At 39.0% G+C, this 25,633-nt stretch overlaps 1 protein-coding gene across 9 annotated transcripts in view; it reads right to left on the reverse strand.

The window, feature by feature from the left end:
• The window catches only part of PRUNE2 (prune homolog 2 with BCH domain), a 130,942-nt gene that overhangs the window by 36,324 nt on the left and 68,985 nt on the right, over positions 1-25,633 (reverse strand). For 8 of the 9 annotated variants that reach the window (XR_002465468.3, XR_013341684.1, XM_021530519.3 and 5 more), the window contains exon 1: positions 1,595-1,780. Coding sequence is in view for 1 of the 9 variants with exons in the window: in XM_031507397.2 (XP_031363257.2) it covers positions 9,761-10,553; positions 11,444-17,954; positions 18,926-19,084 (7,463 nt within the window). In the remaining 8 variants the exon portion in view is untranslated. Of the gene's footprint in view, positions 1-1,594; positions 1,781-9,760; positions 10,554-11,443; positions 17,955-18,925; positions 19,085-25,633 lie in introns of those variants that run through there. The other variant, XM_031507397.2, reaches the window with a different exon arrangement.

Consider the following 25,633-nt stretch of genomic DNA (forward strand, 5'->3'; position numbering starts at 1 on the left):
ATTTTTGCAGTAGCACTGTCGTTTTCTTGTATTTATGCAGGACGTAATAGAAGTGTCTCCAACCCTGAAGACACTACAGTGATTAAAAAAAAGGCTTATCAATATTTACACGTGCTTTCAAAAACACATTCTCATCTACACATTGTCTCTCATTAAGTTTGCAAGGTGCAACTTTTGCCCAAACAAAGACTGGGGCTTTAAGATGGCTTTTTTTTTTTTTTTTTTTGTATGCCTTTTCCAACAGATGTATTACAAGCTGTAAATAACACTGTTCTATTATTACTGAATTCCATACAGAGATGCCACAAAACTGCAACAGACTGCTTGTAGCAGGATATAAGTTTTTTAAGTAGTGAATGTAGGCAAAAACTAGATTAACTACATTAATTTTCTACTCTCCAGATTTATGCACAGCCAAACAAAAAAACAGACTAATCAAAGCCAGGAAAAAAACCAACTATTTTAGATCTTTGTACATCCCTACCCCACATAATACATCAGTGAAGAGCATTGCTGAGAGTGAAAGAATAAACATGGCAGCCCTGGAAGAAAGAAATGTCTGGCAGGGTAAGGACTGGTGTGCATTGTTCCATGCTCTGACCTCCACAGTTGTTTTAATGCCTCCTGATAACACTGCTAGAGCTGTGTGCATCCTCCCTTTCTCAAAACACCTCTGCTTTCCAAGTAAATATATATAAATCCAGAAATTACATCTCTGCTTGCTCCTCCTTCCCTATCCCAGCCCCCTTAGAAGAATTCCGGCTAAAGAAAAAAGCCTGCGTACATTTCCTTTCAATGTTGCTTTAAGTAGCCAATATTTTTACATTCTGTATATTTCACCGTCTCCTGTATATCACTAGCATCACTATCATTTATGTTCTTACCATACTTGGAACTGAAGAATATTTTCATTCCTTCATCGCAAACGGAAAAGCAAGTAACTGAACGAGCTGAATCAAGCTCCTATAATTATTTTTTTTAAATACTGCCTGCACAAACCAACTTTTGCAGTAATTGAATCTCTTATCACTGAGATTACTGCTGCATCCTTCATCAGTTAACCTTCAAAAATTACATACACTGTTCACTGCAACATTTTAAGAGGACATTGCAAAAAAATTCAAAAAACATATGCCTCATATGGGAAAAAAAACCCCTGAAATTATAATGTCAAGTAGCCTACAATGAGAGCTGTCACAACAGTGGAGCTACCAGCAATTAAGCACTTTTAAAAGCAAGATATACTGGCAATGCTCTTCCATCCCTTTTGCCCATTGTATCCTCAGAGCTAGGCAAAAAAACCTGAAAATAATCCAACACATTAGGTGACTGTGCAGTAAAGTTTTGCTTCCTAATAATAAATACCATGCCTGTGCTCAGATAAAAGAAATCCTTCTAAACTGATGTAAGCTCCTCTCATAAAGAGCTGCAACAGAATTAAAATACAGCTGCCCCGTTTTCAGTAATGACGTCCGGAGCGCCTTGCATCATGCTGACTAACATTTATCCTTTTTCTGTCTAAAGTAACTGCAATAAAGAGCCGCTAATCAGAAAACCTTCTGCACATCTGCCGCTCGGGCCAAGAGACGCTTACCTTCCGAAGACTTGAAAAGGCCTCTCTACTGCAAAAACAGTGAAGATGCTTCGCTGCTGCACTCGAGCATCCCTCGCTCGGCAGCAGTTCAGCAGGAACACAGATCCGCCACCATTTTCTCGTCACGTGGGCGCCGTGCCGCTAAACGAGGGCGATCACCTGCCCCGCACCGCCGGTCCTGCCCTGCCCCGCCGGTCCGGCCCCGCACCGCCTGTCCTGCCCCGCACCGCCGGCCCTGCCCTGCCCCGCCGGTCCGGCCCCGCACCGCCTGCCCTGCCCTGCCCCGCACCGCCTGTCCTGCCCTGCCCCGCACCGCCGGCCCTGCCCTGCCCCGCACCGCCGGCCCTGCTGCCACCGCCGGCCCGGCGCTGGCCCGCACCGCGCTCTGCTCACCGGCACACCTGAACTAACGCACATGCGGAGCTTCGTCGGAGCATCATCAAACTTTGATGCAGCGAGTCAGCCGGCGGCAGCGAAGAGGCTCCCTGCTGCTTCATTTCACTGCCTGAGGAAAGCTTATGCTGCATTGCATGACAAAAGGTCCTGTGGATTCAACTTCTCTCAGCTCTCATTTCTGGTTGCATTGATGGCTGTAGAGCACACGCACATTCAGACATGGTTTGCATAATTTTTTTCCATTTGCAATTTAGCAATGGGAATGCAGGTGCAAACTTAAATATAAAAACCCAAACACCAACAACCACCAATTCGGAAGGCACGGTAGATTCTCAACACACAAACGAGGTGCAGTGGGAAGCAATGCCCACAGCCTCCGGTCCTGGTTGTGCTTCTTAGGGAAAGAATGGGTATTTCTTCCCAGGCAATGTAGTCTCACAGTCTCCTTTTATAAAAGTCTGTTGCAAGTAGGGTCCCTAAAAAATTCATGTTCCTTTCCAAATTCAAAACACCTTCCAATCCAAATTCCTACAGCAAGGCAACAGACCCTAGGACAGCCTAAACTTCATCTAGTTTCTCTCTTCGTACTGCACAGATCCTCCTGGAAAACAGTGAGACTGGGAGAAGCCTTCACATCTGACTGCTTAGCCAGAAACAGTCAAAAACAAACAAAAGCCTAACCCTGTTTTCTCTTTTCAGTACAGCTCCATGCACAGCTACAGCACAGTGTAAATTACAATTCAGTGGCTCCCACCTTGCTCTTCATGGTGTTAGTAATCCTACAGAGAAAGTGGTCATTATCTGCAACACATATCCTGGTAAGTTAAGTCCCAGATGCTATTTTAAAGAAAAACAGAAAAATATGAAGCCTTTAAAGAAATTTAAAAATCATCACCGGTATGAAAGTACACTTCCAAAGAGGTCAGTGCTGCAGACACATCATCTTTGATGTTTCTGTCACCTAGCTGTATGTAAAACTTCCAGTGATGGTGATGTTTCTAGCACTTTTTCAACTGGCCAAGACTTATTTAATTTAAAATCAAAAGTTCATAAACCCAGTAATCATGGATCCAAAAGTCTGTAATTCCTAGACTTCCTATATCCAGGAAATAAAGCTATGAAGTATTTATGTACAACAGAAGTCATTAGCAGCAAGATTACAGTGAAGCTGTAAAATTAGTAATTCCTGATGTTATTGAGGAAAATTCCCTGTCTGACCATCCACAAGCCATTCTGGCAGTCACACTCGTAGCACCTGAGCTGGGACGCCACATTCACATGGTCAGATCAGGTTTCCTTACTGGTGCAAACCCATGCTTCCCATAGCAGAGTCTCAATCCTTAAAATAGCCTAATGGTGCAACAACAAAAGAACAGCTTGACCTGGGTGCCTCTGAAAAAGGACCCCAAACACAGGAAACTCTGAGCTTTTATGCCCTCACAGTCTGTGTGTGCAAAATTCTGGTGGTCATCCAGCAGAATCATCAGATCCTGCTGTGTCTTTCAGTGTCCAGTCACTTTCTGGCACAAAATTTCCCCATGCCCTTTGTTGTGCAAAGGCCAGAACCAGTTCATGGACTCCTTAACAGATACGCTGCTGGGACCACTTATCTACATGAACAGGGCTGAAGTTTCAAAGCTTGTTAACACTTTAGGCTAAAGTCTCTTGTCATTGATCACCTTGATTGGAATATATAATTAATTAGGTCAGAAAACAATGGCAGATTTCTTCATTTAACTGCTAAACCATACTAACAAAGTCCAGATCTTCTTGATTTAAGAAAGTGGCTTTATCAGGCCAATCTCACAACTTAATTAAAATTTCAGTACAATTAGTAAATAATAGTAAGTTGTGGGTTTTTCCCTTTAGAAGTTGTTTCTCAGTCAGTGAAGTGCTGTTCTTTTCTTCTTAAAAGATTTTTATAAAGGTCTTGATATTTGCCATGTAAATATTAAAGCTCTTTTTTGCAAAAATGAGATCATCAGGACCTTCCTACAAGCAACCTTCTCAGTTGTTGCTCCTTTACTTACATGTTTGGTTTTAGCCTTTAAAGCACAGTCTTTGTGCCAAATCAAATGTCATGCTTTGTGCTGACAAGTGGGAGACCTAAGTTCAATTCCCATTTCAAGTCCATAATTTTGTAATTCAGCAGGAGCTGGAAACATAACTGAAGCAGCATGCCTGGTCCCCAGAGTGCCTGGAACTGCTTTCCAGTGGATCTGGCCAATTAATAAACAGTCCTGAGACAAGTGAAAGATGGCAGCCCCACAGGTTTCCAAGAAAAAAAGGAAACAGATATCCAAAGGGAAGTAAATGTTACTTTATTTTTTCTTACAACAGGTTTCCAAGCCTTTAAGAATCCTATATATACAACCCTGCTTTGCCCATAAAAGAATAAGGCAAACCTGGGATCCCTAACTCACTGCCTTATTCTAGCTTTGGGATGACAGAAGAAACATTTTGATAAAATATTTCCTGAAATCCTTGGTCACTGGAATCAATGCAACTTTTTTCCTGGGTCCAGTCTGAGAGCATTTAATTTCAGTACTGGGCATTGATATTGACTCAAATAATTAATGGCTTTGAGATTTATTTGTATTTGATTAAGTCACAGAGACAGCACAGTCATCTCAGTATTCTTATTAATCTTGTAATAGTCACATATTTTTCTTTAATTAAATTTAATTATCTTTATTCACTGGCAAGCACTGGGGAATGTGATGAAAGCAGGCTTTTCTATTAATAAAACACTGGATTGCTTCCTCTACTGGGCAATTTTAATAGCCAGCAGTATGGCAGTGGTTGCAGAAGGATATTTCAGACAGAGGCAGTGGAAGAACATTATTATATAATTATTCCTGTTACTTAGAGAAAATGCTATCAGAAAGATATATGGAGCTTTCTTTTGAAGTCTTATTCTAGCAGGTTAAATACATTATGGCAGTTCTTCAAAGGAAGTTGTCTTCTGCTCAGTTTTGGCACCAGTTTTCTAAGCTCTCCCCAAAACCTTCCAAATATCTCTGCTCTTATTTCTACTGTGCTTCTTGTACCTCCAATCAATACATAATTTAATAGTATTTTGTTCAGCTCTTTCTAACTCTTTCTAATAAGGAAAATAATAATACTGCCCTACCACAAAGGTAAAAGCAAGAATGGTCTGGTATACACAGCCACTAAAATACTTTGAGGAATATGCTGGGTAAAAACTAGCATAGCCATCTGCAGTGTTCTCCCTCTGCCTCCTGACCAATTCATCACCAGCAACCTTCACATAGCTCTGTACAGCAAGACACCTTTTTATCAAGAAGAAAATTACCTCCCGTCTTCATAATTTTTTCTGCTGGCATACCTCCAGTCAACAGTAGCAAAGTATATAATCCTGGCCGCCTAATATGATATATAAAAAGCAGTTTTCTTTCCAGAAAGACTGACATTAGTAATGTGCTATCAAATCTTTTTGTACTTTTTTCAGGAGTCCAAAGAAGGTCTAGGGTTTGTTACTTTTGGTGTTTGTGTATTTCTGAGACAAGCTGATGTCTTTTCTCCAGTGTTTTAATGCTAGTAAATATCCTCATTCTTCACTCTCTGCTGAGGCTTTTCCTTGCAGAAATAAAAAAGGACAGGATGGAAGAACTTCACCCCTAGCCATAGACTTATTTAAAACACCTTTGAGAGTTATTGTGTGACACGGGGATGATGGGCACAGTGACTAGCAGACATCAAGATTTTAAGGCACTTCTTCATTCTGGTTTTTGTTAATGTTTTCTGTTTTAAAACTTTAATTCCCTCTTTGTTGGAATACCAGGTTCTTTCTCGCTCCAAGGTCAGGGTGAATAAAACTTGGGAGACGTTGTTTTTGAAGTCTCACTCTGAAGTTTATTATCCTTATCTATTACAAACTCACAAGATGTGCGCACTCACTAACAAGTCAAGAAAGTGAGCTAAAACGGTGTCTATTCAAGGCTGTTTAAGTCCCAATTACCCCATAAACAGTAGACATCTATATTATTTATGTTTCTAACCCAATTATGATCGCCCAAAACCCAAAAGGTGGACATCTTTCACACAACTAGAGAAAACCACCCAGATTCATGAAGAAGTAGGTGCAATAAAGACAACTAAATCACACCCAAAATTCTCCATCTTGGCTCCCGTATGTCACCATATACTAAGATCCTAAAACGAAGAATTTTCACTGTATGGGGTCACACAATACTATCCGAACTACACACAGAGTGTTACTGTGCTATAATTTAATTTTTGAAGCCTTTTCCAAGTCTCAGGTCAAACAAGGTATTTTACTTGAGGACTGGCACCCTGAAATTAAGAAAGCTCCAAGTTTTCAGCCATCAGAGTTCGAACATCTCTTCTGTGTAACAGGCAATTTTATTAGAAGTGGCATCTGCTGGATGACAGCAGAAAACAATGCAAACTGCATCCTTCACTGACCTTTACGCCACTACAAAAGGAACCTACTTCAACACAGTACAAATAGGAACTTTTTCTTTTTTTTCCTAAACAGGGGCATATGGATATAAAAGGGATTACAAGACAGTTACTAAGTAAGTGCCTTCATAAACTTTGGACTACTAAATCAGCTGTTCATTGGCTGGGTTTGAGTTTGAATACAAATTCAACTTTTCAGAAGTTTTTTTGTTTTTCTACAATGATAGAACCACAGAATGATTTGGGTAGGGAAGGGACCTCAAAGATCACCTGGTTCCAACCCGCTTGACTGGGAAAGGGAGACTTACAACTACATCAGGTTGCTCAGTGCCCCATCCAGCCTGGCTCTGCACACTTCCAAGGATGGAGATTGCACAGCTATTCCAGGCAACCTGTTCCAGTGCCTCACCACCCTCACATTAAAGAGTTTCTTTACATCCTACTTTGATGTAAATCTTTGGTAGACTCAGAGCCTGATGACCATCAGGTGCCTTCCAGAAATTGTATTGCAACAATCAGGAAAGTCTTAGTTTGTTTGCGTATGTGGTGACACCAGTGTTTCTTCACTAACCTCCCATGGGCTGGCAGCTCTGCTGCATCATATTATTTTAAACTTCATTGGCCATGAAAGGAAGTTAATGTCAGTTATGTTTAAAGAAGGAACTTCTGTTTCTAAACTGTCAATTAAATACATTAAGAAAGAATTTTTAATTACACACATTTACCACGTCAGTTGCTAGTTTTTCAGCTGTTTATGTAAGAGCGCTTATTAAATGGGCATATCATCTAGGAATAATGATTCCTGTATGTGTTTCATCATAGTATTTTTTTGTGTGTGTTTGCTTTGGTTTTAAAGGAATCAAGGCCTCTGTGATCTTGCCGTGGGCATGCACAGGAATGCGTATGTCTGTTCTCCTAGGAAGTCTGAAGTCTTTACCTAACTCACCAAAAATATAAGCTTAAGTTTATTGAATATCAACTACCAAGCAGAGGGGACACTGAGGGGAAAACCACATGACAAAAGCAATCTCTATTGCATGCAAAGTCCTCACAAAAGAGAATTAATTACTTTTAATAACATTAATGCTGGAAAAAATTTCCATTAAAGTTTACAACTTACCAAGAAAGAAAACTTAAACCCAAAGCAAAGTAGATTTTATGGGTTCCATGCTTCCACAATTAATTGTTAATGTGAAAGCTGAATAAGGTGCTTACTATGCTTCTCTGGGCATCAGTATCAGTAGTGTAAAGGACAGAAATAGCCACTGCTACTGACTAAAAAGGCATTTAGTATTAAACAACTTCTAAGTAAGATAAGAAAAAAGACTAAACTAGAAGCTATAGAGAACATATATATTCTATACCAAGAATTATTTTATCTTGAAGGATGCACCATATTCCATCAAGCATTTAAATTTTCATTGAAAACACAAGAACTTTAACACGGTCCAGTTTTGGATTTTAATGTAGGAATTGGTCTAAGCAAATACGCTACGCTACATTCTAAGAATAATGAATGTACTGCATGCAAAACTCCAATGTGAACTATTGTTGAGTAGCAGTGCAGGATTTGCTAAAGTTCCTAAAAAACAGCAGAGCTCTTCTCCAAATGGATATAACAATTTATAGCAATAAGATGTTAACCCATCCCTATAAATCCACAGCATAGAAATGTTTTCTCTATTACCAGTCTAAATTCAAGAAACAGATTTTCTTCCCGAGGTGTCTAACAAAGAGTCTTACTGCATCAAAATTATCTCAAGTCAAAAATGTGCTGGGTTACTTACAAATCATTCAAAATCAAATACCTAGACTTCTCTTTTCTTCTCTAAAAACATCATGGGAATGTAAGTATGACAAAATCAAACCTCTAGGATGTTGCCTTCATGTAATGAATCATTAATGTGAATTAGACTGGGTCAGCATCTGCCTGGTTTTAATTTAAAGTGCTTTATGGGAGACAGAGGAAATAACAGACAATTTCTTCATGTCAGACTTGCAAGCCTGCAACTAGCCAGCACCCCTAAACAACTACTCCTGTTTCCTGTCCCAGTCATTACTGGCTGTGAGCAGAAGTGGTAGGCATTTCATTATTCTAAGATTTTTAACTAGAAATGCATGGTTTGTCAAAAAAGCATCTGTACTATTTGAAATTAATTGTTTTTAATGAACTCCCAGTGAAACCCTGCAGAGGTAACACCAGAAAATGGCTTCCAGGGCTAACAAACAAAGCACATCCAAGTCAAAGGAATCTAGCATTCCTAGATTTGCAGATCCTAAGCTACTCTTCCACACAACAATATGGATGCAAAATAGCTGCTTGGAAATATTCATTGTTTGGCTTTTCCCAGATGTCTCTTTTATAGGACATTGCAAAATTTATACTTTTCTTTCTGGAATGGAATTTAGAAGCTTAGAGGATTGGGTGCAACAGAAAGGCTGTGCCAACCCACCATACTCAATATTTGGTTTACTTTAGGCTCTACAGGTCTGATGAGTGCTCATCTTCTGCTAACACTTCTGAAGGTTTTCCTCTCCCTTGATGGCAGCCTGCTGTTTGCAAAGGAAGAGAGGTCAACAACAGAAGCACCCTCTCTCAATACACTACAGTAAATGGAGTCAGGAGGGCCACCCCTTACTCCATCTGATGACACAGCAAAGTCACTTGGCAGGAGAAATACTGCCACCACAGAGACTGCATGTCCACCCAAAGCCAGGTCCATATGTATTCACTCAGTCTGCTTCAACTGCCAGTTCAATTCCAACAGTCATAAATGCTCCTCTGATCTGACTAGAGCTTGAAAATAATCACAAAGACCACAACTTTCCTTTATGCTTTTCTTTCCTCTACAAGCAGCTCATTTTTCTGACTCTGGACCTTGACTTCTTCCTTTTGTTCTTCTCAGCAGTTTTGCATTGGGCAGAGATAGTACTTCACTTAGATCCTTCCATAATTTCATCATATACAGGCAACATCATCAGTACCTGGCTTGGGCCTGTATGCCCTGGCCATATCTCTTTCAGATTTAAAGGTAGGTAATACTATCAGTGGGATTTCACAGAAGGAAGACAGATTTACTCCTGCAAGAAAGTAACCTTTAAATCAATTACAAAACAACCCTAATTTGGCTCATATCAAGCAATGAAGAACCAACAAGCTGCTTACAGAAAGGAAGTAATACATTGATAGTTAAACAGTGTAAATGCTTTGCATACTTCAGACTTGAAAGTCTTGCCATCTATTCATAATGACACACACCTCAGCAACATAAGTAACTAATCAACAGAAAACTTTGGAAAGAAAATAGTCTGAATTTTACTTACCCTGATTTTTGATTCAATTCTCTGTCACTGTTGAGAAGAACTATTTCCTCCTTCATTTCTTCTTCTGTTGCTACATTATTCCTAAGCCTCTGTTGAGAATTTGCTTCCCATGTACTATCACCACCAACTACCTGCAACTCTGATGTTCCTGCAATGCCCAAACTCACATTCTCCGCAGCCAGACCATCTGAAGGAGAACAGCTTTCGTGTTCAAAAGATTTCTGAAGGGGAGTTTCTACCTGAAATTCTGTCCAAGTGTCAGGAATCAATTCCTGCGCTACAACAGATGCCAGTTCTTCACCAGGATGTCCAGACCCTGGTTTTAGCATCTCTGTCTTGGCAGAAATTTCTTCAGGTGATATGTCACTTACTTCATTTTGTCCCAATATAATCCAACCTTCATCTTGTCCACAGCTTTCTTGTGATTTCCTTTCACCATCCAACTCTTGAGGCACAGCAGAAGAATTTTTCTCCTCTACATCCCATCCAGTCCCGCAAACAAGATGATCTTTGCTTTCATTTGAAATGGATATTGCCTGAAAGGCATCCAAGGAGCCTGGTGAAAGGCCTTCATGGGATTCTTGAAATGAAGAATTAATTTTTCTTCTTTCAAAGGTATCATTTGTTGCAGGTGTATTTTCTTCCTCAGTAACAAGGATGTAATCCATCTCCAGTGAAGCTGGGAGCACCTGCATCCTCACATCTTCTTTACTGTCTGTACTTTCCAGTTCAGGGCTCTTATGGGAATTTCTCAGCTTTTCCCTCCTACAAAGTTGGGAGTCAGTGCCAGCTTCTAAAAGAACAGACAAATAGAAACTATTTTTAATTTCTGAGCTACTGATTTAGTCACCATAGTATAGTTTAATCAGTACTGTGAGATAAAGCTCTTTTCAGTTTTGTTTTGCTCTGTTAATGTGTACTTGAATTTTATAATATCATCACCATCATCATTATTGTTAAAGGTTATACATTAACACAGCAATCATCCCCAAGGCACACACAATTCAGTGTCCCATAGGCTAGGCCCTGTACAAACAACAGAAATTATATTACTACTTCACTGTTTAAAAGCTTTAGATCTATCTGTGATGCTTAAGTTTCAGCTTTCATATATTCCAGATTCTGTACTGCATTAGTATATAACTCTGAACCTCATATAAGGTGTTAGCAAGCTCTCCTCACAGTTTAGGTAGACAAAACAATCTCTTTCCAGCCTGAGACCAAGGACACAGTTACAGCCTCAGGACAAAAATGTATAAACAACAGCGAACTGAGGAGAGCAGTCTGGAGGATGGGACTTCATAATCTGAAGCTGTAATTGGACAATTAACCCCAATATGTAAATGGACCAAAACTTATAAAAGCGTGAAAACTCATGACCATCTTGGGTCCATCTTGGGTGTAATCATGGCTGGGTTTTGTACTGCTGAAGATGTATCCTTTGAAGGCCTTTAGTAATAAACACCTAGTTTATTCCTTTAACTCTGTCTAACTCTGTTCCAGGTAGCCTCTTCATGGTATCATCTGAGAGAATGACACTAGAGCTCTTTCCACAATAAATGTTATGTACATTAGGGAGACACATAAACTCCACACTTCACTCAAAGCCTCCTCCTCATAGGTTTCACAGAAATACTTCCTCCTTTATCCTATGTATTTGCCCTGGAAAGCAGATTTTCTTACCATCACATGATCTTCTATCTCCACCTGGTGGTGAGTCAGGATCAGTTGTTTCTGCTTCAGATTTTCCTGTCAAGAAATCAGAATCTGGGAGAGTTACTTTTGACATGGAGAACGATGGTATTGAGGTGAGATTTTCCTCAAGGCACTCTCTGGGTGTCTCAGACACCTTATCTTCAGTCATCAGGATGCCCTCTGCATCTTCCAGAGGAGCTGGCAGTGGAAATCGTTTTTCCAAAGAGACACCGTCATAAAATGGCTGCTGTAACAAGAGCTCGCCGTTTGCGTACTCTCTGCTGCCAGACTGTTCAGCATCAAAAGATGCAGAAGATGGTGGAGTACAAACAGCTGGTGATTGGTCATTGGGTATTTCCTTAAACACAGAAACATAATTTTCAATTACAGTTTCATTCTCTTTTGTTGTGTCATCAAACAGTTGATTATTTGAATCAGATTCATCACCTTCATTACCACCAGGTAGAAAGGATTTGGGAAACAGTGTCCGTTCATCCTTTGATTTCCCTTCTGCTGCTTCACTGCCTGGGACTGTCAGTATGTTCATTCCACCACATGTGCCTGCCAGGACATTAGTCACTGAGCTATGCCTGATACTATGTTCTATGCCTGTGTCAGATTCATCTGCACATTCTTCTGACCTATCTACCTCAACACCAATTATTGCTGTATGGTCAGTATCAGAATATTTTACAACTTCACCCAAGGCACTAATTTCTTTTAAGCTTTGTTCTTCCCCGCCTGGTTGAGTGAAATCCATGGGAAGCAAATGCATTTGAGAGGTTGCTATTTGAGCTGTACCAGCTGTACCAGCTGGTGTTCCTTGATGGCTTGCATTACTGAAACTTCCATGGAACGTGTCTTTCACATCTAAGGATGTCACTCTTATAACTTCACTGGCAATTTCAGTTGATTCAACAGAGTCAAAAAACTGCTTATTTTCTAGACTGTAGTCTTCTGGAATTGCAAATTCAGGAGGCTCCTGATGATTAGAAGAGATAAGCTGACAGAATTCATTGGTCTTTACTGGTTCATAGTCCTGCAGGCTACCATTTTCAGAGTGCATCTCCACCTTCTGCATTACTAACTGATGCTTTGAATCAAAATCTGCCTCTTTATTCACATTTGATCTTATATGACTTGGCTGACTGTCTTCAGGCTCCACTGAAATCTGAGAAGATGGGATAGAGGCATGTTTAGCTCCATATTCCTGGCACACATCAGGACTGCTTGATGATTCTGAACCATTGTCTTGGTCACAGTGATATAAAATATCAGGATTTTCACCACTGTATTTCAAAGTGACAATCTCCTCAGCATTAGTCCACAGGTCAGGTTTCACTGAAAACTTCTGATTATTTCCTTGTGTGTTATCCTGTAAAATATCTGGTATAAGTGCCATTTGTGGAACTATTATATTCCACTCTGGATTTGACTTTTCTGCCATTTCAAAAGATAAGTCTTCTACAGCAAAAGCACCTGGCATGGAGTTGTGCACTTCTACTCTTTCACAGGTGTCCTCCTCCTGTCCTTGAGGAGTGAGACTTGCATTTCTCTCATTTTCTTTTGGTAGACCCATTTCAGGGATTGCTTCAACTGTAGTATTTGGTATAGCTTGTTTTTCATTTGAATAAGAGTTCTGTGGAGTCAGTTGATTTTCCTCATCTGTAGAAAACAACTGCTCTATCAACTCTCTTTCTTCTTTATCCAGTATGAAAGAATCAAACTGATTGAACTGTAAAGTGTCTTCATTTATCTGACCATCAGGACTGTTGATAGAATGTACTAGTCTTTCATTTTCTTCATCAGAGTGCAGGGAGGCAGGTGGATTTTCATCCTTACCTGTATCTGTGAAATGTGCTTCTGTTAGTTCTTCATCTTGTGAAGGGGAGCCACAGGAGTACTCTTTATGGTTTCCTAGCTGATTTGTTACAGAATGACTTGAAACAGAATACTGATCTTCTAATTGCATTTCTTCACAAGGTTGTGAACTCCACCACTCTGAACTGTTTTCTAGAAAATCAGATATTCCTTCTGTGGATTTTGAAGTAGTTCTTGAATCAGCTTCCAGTGACATACTCCACCTATTTACAGCTTTTGAAGAGTGCTCTTCTTTATCACAAGCAGCAGAAGTTAACGCAGGCTCTTCATTCATTTGATACAAATATGAGTCTTCCCCACTATCTGTTTTTTCTTTGAAAATACTCACCTGAGTTATTTCGTCAAGTGTTTCACTGTGGCCTGTAGTAGCTTGAGTAGTCTTACTATGATCAATAAAGTCAATAGTCCCACCCTCCTGCAATACCTTTTTGGCTTCAATTGTTTCAGAATTTTCACTGAAGGCGCTTACCAGGAGCTTCCTTCCCACCTTAGTTTTTGCACCTAAATTGTCTTCATTAGCTTCAGGACTTCTTGCATTGGACTGATCATAATCCTCTTTATTTTCAGCTCCTTTGTGCTGTTTATTTTCATCCATTGAATCTTCATTAATCACTTCTGGACATGCCTCTGAATTCTCTGAATCCTCATTTATGTCAGGACTTGATAACGAAGATACAGTGTCATCATCTACATGGGCATTCCAAAAATCTAAGCTTTTAGGAACTTTGTTCTCTTCGCCGCTTGTTTCTAATCCTTCTTCATATTCATTCCCAATTTCCTGCTTTTTAAAAGACTCTGCAAGATTTTTATTATTTTTCATCTCCCACACATCTCTGCTTCTCTCGTGATGACTAGCAACTGGAAGGTCTCCCCATACATTCACAGATGTATCACTTAAGTCAGGACTTGTTCCACTTGAGTGTGTGTAATAATTTATTGAATTACTCCACATATTATCTTCTTCCAAATAGCTTTTGATCTGTATATCTTTTGAAAGGCTGCTTGTGGTATTTGCTATTTCAAGGACTTCACTGGCCTCAGGACTAGTTGCAGGAGACTGAAAATCTTCATATGGATGTGAATCCAAAGTAGTTTGGGGAAAGTTGTCATTAAGCATTGCAAATGGCTCTCCACAAAAATAAGTAGCAGGTTCCACATTTTCAGAGTTTTCATTTCTCCCAGAAGCTATTTCAAGTGAAAATGAATTTTCCACCACAGACATATGTGTAATATCAGGAACACGAACAAATCCAGAAGGATTTTTCTTAAACTCATCTGTGCAAGAATTTTCATTGGTCTTCATCAGTTCTAAGCTATTATTAAAAGATACTAAATCAGAATTACAAATGTCTGGATGGTTAGGAGTCACTTCATGTAAGAATTCTTGCCCTTCTTCCAGAGGTTCCTGTGGTTTATCCAAAGGAATTGATGTGGCTTGGCCACAACCATTCTTTCCAGAGTCATTCCAGACACCTGAGCTTCCAGGTATTTTAGAAGAATTATTTTCAGGATTATCACTACCCTTATCAGAACTTTCAGAAATATTTTCCATCTTGGGACTTGTTGCATCCTCTGTCACTGTAGCCTCTTTTCCAACTCCCTCAGAAAGCAGCTGTCTCATTTCACTATAACTGTAATTTTGTGGTAAGGGGTCATCGAAAAATTCATAATCTCTGCCTCCTTCAGAAATACTTGAAGATTCTAAACTGTTCTGCAACACGTCTTTTCTCTCTTCCTGACTAACTGGATTGCTTTGATTGGAAGATGACACATTCTCTGTGATTAATACTTCCAAACTAACCCTATTTCTCAGTTTTTCTGGGGAGGTGGCAACTTCAGTTGTTGGCTCATTTTCTTCCAAATCAGTTCTACCTGAAGGTTCATTGCCTTCTTGCACTGGTTTATTACAAATGTCATTAATCATCTGCTGTCCACTTGTCACATGTGTTCTTTCACATTCTTCTCCTTCCTTAGCAATTGCAGTGGCATTATCCCAGCCTTCCTCACAACCCTGCACACTCTGTAAATCCCACGAGTCCACTTGGTGCACTGAATTCTGAATACCCAGCTCTTCATCAATCCTGACAGTGTTTTGTGCTGCCTTCTTACTAAATTTCTCACTTCCTAAGTCACATATTTTCAGATCCAAACCATTCTCATTTTCTGAAGTTGGCATAGAGGTGTTTGTGTCTTCTGCAGGAACACTGCTCATTGTTTCTGCCTTGTCAGCTGCTCTCTGTCTAGTATTTAATTCATTCTGTGATGGTGATAAGTCATTCATTGTTTGATTATATGGCAGTATTACTCTTCTGCTTTTAGATACAGGAAAGTTATTTTCACTGCTACATGTTTCAGTTGAAAAACATAGATCAGATGTTTGTTCTGAGTTAAGGCAAGGTTTAGCAGAGGCAGAAAGAACTGGAATTTCAGAATTTCTTTCTTGTAATTGGGTGATGTTATTGAGAGGAGCGTTCCAGATATCTGTATTTCTAATATTTGAAAAAGGCTCATTGTTAGAAGATAATGGTTCCTTACTTGATTTCTCAAGTACTTTTAACTCAGCCAAATCTGTGTTAATGAGTTTACCAGTAACTGTTTCTTCATCAAAATCCTTGTCCTCATTTTCTCTTTCATCTTCCACATATGTAGGTGATACATATGAATCAGATGTTGAATAATTGGTGTCTGGTGGAGAAACAACTAAATCTTCCGCTATATTTGACGAAATAAGATCCGAGTTCTTATATAGGAAGGTATCCTCCCACGGCACCACTACTTCTGTTACTTCTTTTCTGATGTTTTTATCATACATATTCCAAGTATCTATATTTTCAAATTGTTTTGGTCTATGTTTAGGATCGTCTAACACAGCTTTTCCCCCTGTGTTCAGCTTGGAATTATTTTGCATATTGTTGAAAACAAAAGTTGTATTGTCAGATTTTCCATGGTCTTCTATTGAATAAAACCTTCCTTTATGCCACGCTTCTGGATTTTCAATTTCATTGTCCACTGTGATTTCTGAAGAATCTGACAAACCAGTTTTTGATATGGCCCATTCCTCAGAAACATTCACTGATTTTAACTCTCTTTCTAGTTTGGGCACATTCCATACATTTTCTGAGGATTTACCAGCATTTCCTTCATCAAGCTCAGTCCAGATTTTGTATGAGTCTCCAGCTTGGTGGCTACCTTCTCCTTCACCACTACACCATGCATCTGACATCACAGGTGTTGGCTGGCTGACCTTCCACAGGTCTGTAAAGCTCTCCACTTCTTGCTTTGTCTCATCTAAAGAAGCAGTTTGCAAACATGAATGTTCACTGTTTTTCTCTTGATTCTCATGGTTCCAATTATCTTCTTTAAACTGATTATCCCATAGACCTGCTTTCATATATTCCATTTGCTTTGGCTGTTTTTGGAGGAACACAGAATCTGAGGCTCTTCTATCAGTATGTTCTTGTAGCAAAGGACTTTCTTTAGAATCTTTCCATAAGACAGGACTCTGAAATACAGATTCCTGTTCACTTGAACTCCATGCATCAGCATTTCTGGAATCTAGGTCAAAGCCATCCCACCAGCTCCCATATCTAACACAAGACGGAGAGTCATTTGTGCTATCTATTTCATTAATTTTTTTAATGACATCTTGTGGGAAAATTAAAGGCTGTCCATTATCTAATGGTGAAGTATCTACAAGACTATTCATAGGAGTTGGTGGAATTCTTGAATCAGCAGATTTCAACACTTCCGGTGAAGAAGAATCACCTTCAACTAAATCAATCAAACTTGAAGTTTTCTCAAACATTTCTCCTGGATTCTCATCAAATTCAGCCAGATTGTCTTCCTCAATTTTTGTCGTAAGTAAATCAGTTGAATACTTTAATGCATCGTTTTCTAATATATTTGTCTCATCAAGTTTTTTCTTGAGAGTGAGCCGATGCCCTTCTGATGAATCACTATTGAGAAAATAGTCATCTGCTGGGGAGCAATCAACAGAATGAGAAGGTGACTCAGATGGAGCTGTAGCCATGGGTGCCAGATCAAAATTGAAAAGGTCAAAGTTATCACTATTGCTTCCTGACTGAGACTTCTGCTCTTCAGCTATTGCTCCTTCAGGAATAGGGCTGTAGGAATCAAAGCCAGGCAGAAGACTGTGATGTGAAGCAGCAGCTTCTGCAATAGGGCTATCATCACTAAGAAAAACAGAACTCTCTTTGGAAGACCGGCTGCTTCTAATTGTAGCCAAGCCACTGTCTGGACTCACAAGGTCTACATTTACATCAATGTGGGCTTGCATAGACCCATTTAGATCTTGAGGATTTTCTATAAAATTGGCAGAACTGGGCTGTGGTTCTACATCAGAACCATATAACTCCATAATACCAGAAGATCCTTGAGAAAGTGGAGCACTTCCAGCAACAGCTTCAGTAGAAGAAGTTCTACTGTTTGATACCATTTCTGGTTGCCTTCTATTTATAACTTCCTTAATTAGAAGAAAAATTTGATCACAGGTCACTGAAGAATTTTCTTGATAATAAATGAGAATTTCGTCACATTCACATTCTAGAGGATCCAGCTCTAAACAAGGATCCTGACATTCTTCTAATTCACAGCAGATCTGTTGAAAAATGGATATTTCAGAAGTCACTACAGTCATGGACATAAGGCACATACTGACTACCTTATCATATAATACAGCCATACCTATCTCTTCCTATTAACCTATTAATTGGCCATTTCACTGTAGCATCCTTATTATGATCCACAAATAGTTGATGTATTACAAAAGAGGATCAAGACAAAATATTTGTTATATGATTGGTCAGAAATTATACTATTTGACTTTTTGGTTCACTTCTTGTTAGAAAATCCAAATAAAATGTTTGGTTGTTTCCTTAAGAAATCTGAGTAAAATTTACGTAATTAATTTAGGACTGTATTTCAAGCATGGGGTAATGATATTAATAAAATAAATAAATGCATTTATATTAGCCTTGAAAATCATGGAGTCAATTAGCCAACTGTCCCTAAAATTGTAAGTTGCAAGACTGAGAAAAAAGTTCAGAAGGTTGCCAATGAGATAATCTCTCCCATATAGTTTACAAAAATGGAAAGCACCTAGCTCTGGACAAATGTATACAATAATAATAATTTGTTTTGATTTCAGAGCTTGAATTCTTTAGGAATAACATATACATATATGAGTTCTGGTCACTACCACTTACAAGGTGTTTGCTCATTATTCATTGCCAAACACACATTTGTATAACTCACACCACAAACCCAAGTCAAAACTGAGGAAAAAAACCCAAACCAACATTTGAATAGAATTAAAAAACCTTGCCTGTTTCAGTATTTCTCATAACCTTTTTCTGTTAGCTTGGTCTGAAGCAATAATAAATATAATAATCTTTCCTTATCTAATCATATAAATAATGCAGCCATTTCAAATAGCTACTTAGTTGCTGGTCAACTGTTGCTACCTTTTGACCTCACTTAATTAATCAACATCTTTATATAGATTACTTAAAAAAACCCTGACACTTTTTTTTCCACAAAAAACATCAGATTCTTTTTCCAAGTACTTACTTGATTGCCTAGCTCTACATTTTCTGAGTATACTGCTATTTGTTGTTTTGTTTGCTTCTCATCTGACAAGCAGTTTGCCAAAATGACAAGTACATCAAACCCATATTTATCTATGAATGCTTTCAGATCACCAATGAGACTCCTGTGTAATACGCAGTCCTGAAAAACATGAAGAAATTAAAAGAAATGTCAGCAACTTTTCTGATTCTTTGTAAAAATAGCTGTAAATGTTAAAAAGCATCAGTAGGTCTAATAATCAAGAAAATTTCATTTCATTTGTCAAAACAACTATGTACCTAATAAAAATCAAGAACCAGTCCCATAGCACCGTAATGGAAGAACACTAGAATACTAAATGCAGGTTTTTCCTTCTTAATCTGCTGGTGAAATGTAATTCCTACTTGTTCCCACTACCTGCTTTTGCAACATTGCTTACTGTGGGAATCCAGGGCATCCCTCTGGCTGCCCTGAAAGGTCTGGGACTCTGGCAGGGGGTCAGAAACCCCCCAAGAGACACTGTCTCTGATCTCTGTCTATAGAAAAGAGTTTTCAATCTTACAAGATGAATTACAAGCTCTGAGTGTTTGATATAAGTAATAATTAGTGTGGCATGGATGCAAAAGTAGAATTTTATGATTCTAGATAAGGGCTTAAAAGGGGACAAGATGGAGGAAATTGGGGTGTCTTGTCCTTTTTCTCCTTCTTCATGCCCTCCATGTTTCACTGTAGTGTTGGCATTTTTCTATTGGTTTAGTCTGGGGACACACTGTTCAACATAGGTGATAGATATTGGGACATTACTGTAAATACAGCACAGGTAGTTTCTGGTATTTAATGTTTGTAACATCCCACTGAGGGGCAGAGCCCCACATGCTGCCCTGCAGGACAGACCTGCGGCAGGGCAGCAGAACATGTTAGAGATAAGCAATAAACAACCTTGAAAATCAGCACAGACGAATTACAACTTCTTCTTTGGCAGTGGGGCTGAAAGACAGAGACTTTCTACAATCTCAGGGTCATTTAAATATCACAGATTCTGATAGCTTAGAACCACTCCAAGCTCTAGGTTAGTGTATACCCCGATAAGGAAACTGGGCAAAAGGAGTAGGAGACTTGCATGGGTGCATATGGAGCTTCCAGTAAAACTCAAACTCAAGAAAAGGAATGTATACAATGTGCAAGAAGGGACAGGCCACATGGAAGGACTCTAGGAACATGGAGTTCAGAGATACAGCAAGAAAGGCCAAGACCCACTTGCAACTGAGTCTGGCAAGGGATATCAAGAAGGGCTTCTATGATTTTATCAGCAGCAAAAGAAAGATTAGGAAAAATGCAGGGCCACTGCAGAATCAGATGGGTGTTCTGGTGATGGACAACACAGAGAAGGTAAAATTACTGAATGTCTTCTTTGCTTGTCTTTACTGTTGAGACCAGCCCTCATAACTCCCAGCAGTAAGAGAGGAAGGCTGAAGAAAGGAAGGCTTCCCCTTGGCTGTCAAGGGCCGGGTTAGAGATCAGCTAGGCAGACTTAAAACCTTAAATCCATGGGATCCACACAGAGGTGCTGAGAGAGCTGGCAGATGTTGCTAATCTGCTGCTTTCCATCATCTTTGAAAAATCATGGAGAATAGGAGAATTGCTTGATGATTCAAGGAAGGCCAATGTCACACCTGACTTCAAAAATGCCAAGGAGACCCGAGTAACTACCAGCCAGCCAGCCTCACCTCAGTTCCTGGAAAGGTGTTGGAACAGATCATTCTGGAGATCATCAAAAAGCATATAGAAGACAAGAAGGTCATCAGAAACACATGAATAGTCAGGATTGATTCACCAAAGGCAAATCAGATTGGATCAATCTGATAGACTTCTATGATGGCATAGCAGTATGGGTTGATGAGGAGAGAGCAGTGGATGTTGCCTACCTTAGCTTCAGCAAGGCTTTTGACACTGTCTCCCACAACATCCTTATAGGTAAGCTCAGGAAATTGTGTGTTAGAGGAATGGACTTTGAGGAGGATCAGGAATTGGCTTAAGGCAGAGCTCAGAGGATCATGATCAGGGCAGCAGTGTCCAGCAGGAGGCCTGCAGTCGGTGGTATTCCCAAGGGATCAATATTAGGACCAATCTTACTGAACTTACTTGTCAGTGACCTGGAGGAAGGGATCAAATGTCCCCTCAGCAGGTTTGCTGGTGACACCAAACTGGGGGCAGTGGCTGATCCACCTGAAAGCTCTGCTGCCGTTCAGTGGGACCTTGATCAGCTGGAGGGTTGGGCAGAGAGAAACCTGATGAGGCTCAACAAGGGCAAGTGCCAGGTCTTGCACCTGGGCAGGAACAGCCCCAAGTGCCAGCAGAGGCTGGGGCTGACCTCCTGCAGAGCAGCTCTGTGGAAAAGGACCTGGGACTCCTGGTGGATCACAAGCTGTCCATGAGCCATCAGTGCCCCCGTGGCCAGGAGGGCCAATGTCATCCTGGGGTGCCCTGGGAAGAGTGTGGCCAGCAGGTCGAGGGAGGTGATCCTCTGCCTCTACTGAGCCCTGGTGAGGCCACAGCTGGAGTGCTGTGTCCAGTTCTGGGCTCCTCGGCACGAGAGACACAAGGAGCTACTGGAAAGGGTCCAGTGGAGAGCCACGAGGATGATCAGGGGTCTGGAGCTTCTCTCTCATGAGGAGAGACTCTGGGAGCTGGGACCGTTTGGTCTGGAGAAGACTGAGTGGGGATCTCATCAATACATAGAAATATCTTAAAGGTGGGTGTCAGGAGGAAGGTGCCAATCTCTTTTCAGGCACGCCCAGAAACAAAACAAGGAGCAACGGTGGTAAACTGAAACACAGGAAGTTTCATCTCAAAAAGAGGAAGGATTTCTTTACACTGAGGGTGGCAGAGCAGTGGAACAGCTGCCTGGGGAGATTGTGGAGTCTCCCTCTCTGGAGACATTTAAAACCCTCTGCACATGTTCCTGTGTCACCTGCTCTTGGTGAACCTGCTTTGGCAAGGGGCTTGGACTGGATCATCTCCAGAGGTCCTTTCCAACCCTAACAATTCTGTAATTCTGTGATACTGGTCTATTGCTATTTCTTGAATAAATCACGGGGGTTTTGTTAGAAAAAGAAATACATAATGAAATTTGTCATATCAATATTTCATCTAAAAAAGTAAATGTTAAAATAATAAGAAGAAGTAAAAGCCACAAGCTGATTTAATTTTGCTGTCCTTTATATGTATCCATGATGATGTTACCCTATTGTAACACACCATTACCACAGATAGTTCCTACAGATCCCCTTGTTCCTGGCTCCCTGAACTGTGCAAATCTTAAAAAAAATACACACACACACACACAAGTAAGGACTGAAGCAAAGTATTTTTATACTCCTTGTATCAAAAAAGTTGCCTTCTTTTACACACACCCCCACATCAAATACAAAGGAAGTAAACTTCTACGTTTCCTACTCTCATTAATGCTTGCTCTAGTTCAGTTATGTAGAACTTGAAACATAAACCATGCATCCACCTTTCTCAACTGGGGACATAATGCACAAAGCATAAATGTATTTTTTCAGCCCTCACTTCTGATAACTACTGGTCAACAAAGATCTAGAGATTTCATATTCTCCTTTATGTTTCTGCTGTATGTCATCTTCTAGCCAAGACATCTTTTGATGCTGCCAAGCTACACTGGCCATGAATAAACAGCAGTTAATCATGAACATGGCACAATTGTATGTGGAGAGTGGCATGTTATTCCCCTGCACCCATCTCCTACCTAATAACTTACTAGTTTTGTTACAAATATATGAACACTATTTATTAATCTACTCAAATATGTCCACAAAATGCATCACCCTCCCTCTAAGTTAAGCTTAAAAAAAATCTTGTTTGTCAGATGCTTTGGAAGCAGATTCCCTTCTGTAACTAGAGATTAAGTTTCCCTTTGATGTTTGCATAGCACTTAAAAATGAGGTTTATGTGAAATTCACACAGATTAATACACAGTCAGCTGCCAGTTTATTGTATTTCACTCATCTGTGAAATCTCAATAGAGGGTTATGGTAAGGAATTATTCTGAAAAATCTTTGAATGTCTAAACCAGTAAAATATTATGAAGATACAAGTATTGGATAGATTAGAAACAGTTCCAAAATGTCCTTTAGCATGAAAAAGTCACTTCAATTATCCCATTCTTAACTGCAGCTGGAACAATTAAAATATATTCAAATTCAAAATCTGAACTATAGCACATTCAACACCATCTGAAAATTCCTGATACCTTGCCTAAACAACCCTAAAGTTTGTTCTTCTAAACTACCAGCAACAGAATTCAGATACTCCCTTAACAGGCATTCAAACATTCAAGTAAATAATGACAGTTGCAAACAAGTCTTAAAAACTACCAAAGGCCATATATTGAAAAACATGATAGATATATGGACTCTCATGAATTTGCTAACCTAAATTAACAAGCAAAATGTATTATAAATACATAGAGAAAATGAAAAATTTCTTTCAGAAATTAAAAAATGCAAGCAATTTCAACAGTTAAGCTAGTACATCCCAAATTAATTACATGCATTTAAAAAATCTGTTGATGAATTAGTATAGCAGGAGATATACTGACATAGCTAAACAATGACAAAGGTCAGTTAATTTGTCATTTTTATACACTCCTTTTCTGTTACTAACGTGTTGGCTTAAGTATTACATAATATTTACATAGTATACAGCAGATAAACAGCATATGTAAATATTATTAGTTGCTAAAATGCCCTCTAAGTAACTTATAAACAAAAAAAAATGATTGTTAGCATACTTGAAATGTATGTACTTGAAATAAATATAATCTAGTAGTAAATATATTTTGCATAGTTAACAGCAGTATAACTACTGGAGTAATTTAGTGTCATAAAATGTAATAAAATGGTGCTTTTGTCTAATGCATATAAATAGTTTCTGCTGTAAGATAGCAATATGATGAACATTCTGAAATTTACAAATATTTTTTGTACCAGGTAAGTAAGAAGAATGAGAAAGTCAAAGAAATCCAAAGACTTTGAAGGATTTTTGAACATGACCTGTTAAATAATTACGTTTTTTTGTTGAGAAATACCATTTTATGTGAGTTCTACACTGCTTGGAAATTTCTTTCTCTGAAACTCTATTTTCTTGATTCTCAAGAATTTATTTTTAAGTTTAACAGATAATGTATCTATAAATATGGATGATCCTTTAAAAGAGGCAAAATATCAAAGAAATATCTGAAGAGAATCTGTAACTTCTGTGTGTCTTGCAACACTGATTCATGAAATCAACAGTCAATTACCCAAGTGATCACTGCAAGTGTACATTACACACACTTCTGACTCTTCTAAGATAACTGTGTCAATATTAACCTGACCAAATTAAGAACAAACTGTCTCTTTTGTTCTTCACACTTCTCACATGGGGAGCACAATATGGCTTTTGTCAGAGGTGCTCCATCATTTTGGCTCAAGGAAACTGTCAGTACAGTTTGGGATTCGTTATTCATGGGCAGATACCCTGATGGGTCTAATGAAGCCTTTCTGCTGACAACTCATTTGCTAAAAATACCCAACCATCACAAAATATAAATGAGGAATATCATATCCCATTACAATTTTCACAACTGATGCAATTATCACAATACAGAAGTCATACATACTGTTACTGCATTCTCGTAATATTTCATGGTCAGTACTCCTGCATTCCAGTTTATTTCTATGTGATCACTGATAAAACTTTATGACATACTTAAATTGCAGTATAATAGGGTAAACACCAAAGATACAGCACACATGCAGAGCTAACAGGCTGTGTGCCATTTGTTGTAAATCCAGCTAATTACAAGAAGCCCCCTCCATTATTAAAAAAAATTAAAAAGAAAGGCAAAAGAGTGCAGAAAAATACTCAATTTTTTATATGAAGTTTTCAGGTAAAGGTCAGTAAAAATTGAAAGAACAGTATAAACAATGTTTACCAGACCCCAGAAAAACAAACAAGTGTATTTGTTTGTTTTACCTCTTTTTTACTTCTATCAACACCACTGGTAAAAATGCTCTATTAAAAATCCTTCTCTGTAAGGAAAGACTGCATTTTTCTACTGTGCATTTCAATGTACCAAACAGCAGCTCTTCGGCACTGATATTTATCAGTCTTCTAGAAAGAACAAAAATAGCAGCAAAATCTACTTTCTTTATGTCAACAGTTTCCAAAGACAAAAAAAGGTATTAGGTCCTAAACTAAAGAGTAGGAGAATGGACATCTTTGAGCCTTGTTATCTTGCTCTATAACAACCCCAGTCACACATTTAACTTTAGGCATTCCAAACTTAAGTTGGAATGAATTTGAACTGGAAATATTATTGCATTGTGGAAAGCTCATATTGAATAATACAATGAGTGCCTGTTTGGCACTTGCCCTTAGTGTTGATGATGGCTGTTTTTACAGTCTATTTAATTAAATGCAGAGTAACTAAAGAAAAAAAAAAAAAAACAAACAAAAAAAAAAAAAAACAAAAAAAAAAAACCAAAAAAAAAAACCAAAAGAAAGCTAAGAAAAAAATAGGGATTCCTCTTTAATTAAAAAAAAATTAGTATGCTTTTTTCAAAGAATGCATGATTAGACAGGTTCATAATGGAAGGAGCGCCTTTTCTACAGCATTGGTGCATTTCATCATTGTGTCATAACAAT

This window comes from Lonchura striata, chromosome Z (assembly GCF_046129695.1).
Source record: "Lonchura striata isolate bLonStr1 chromosome Z, bLonStr1.mat, whole genome shotgun sequence".
Classification (NCBI taxonomy): domain Eukaryota; kingdom Metazoa; phylum Chordata; class Aves; order Passeriformes; family Estrildidae; genus Lonchura; species Lonchura striata.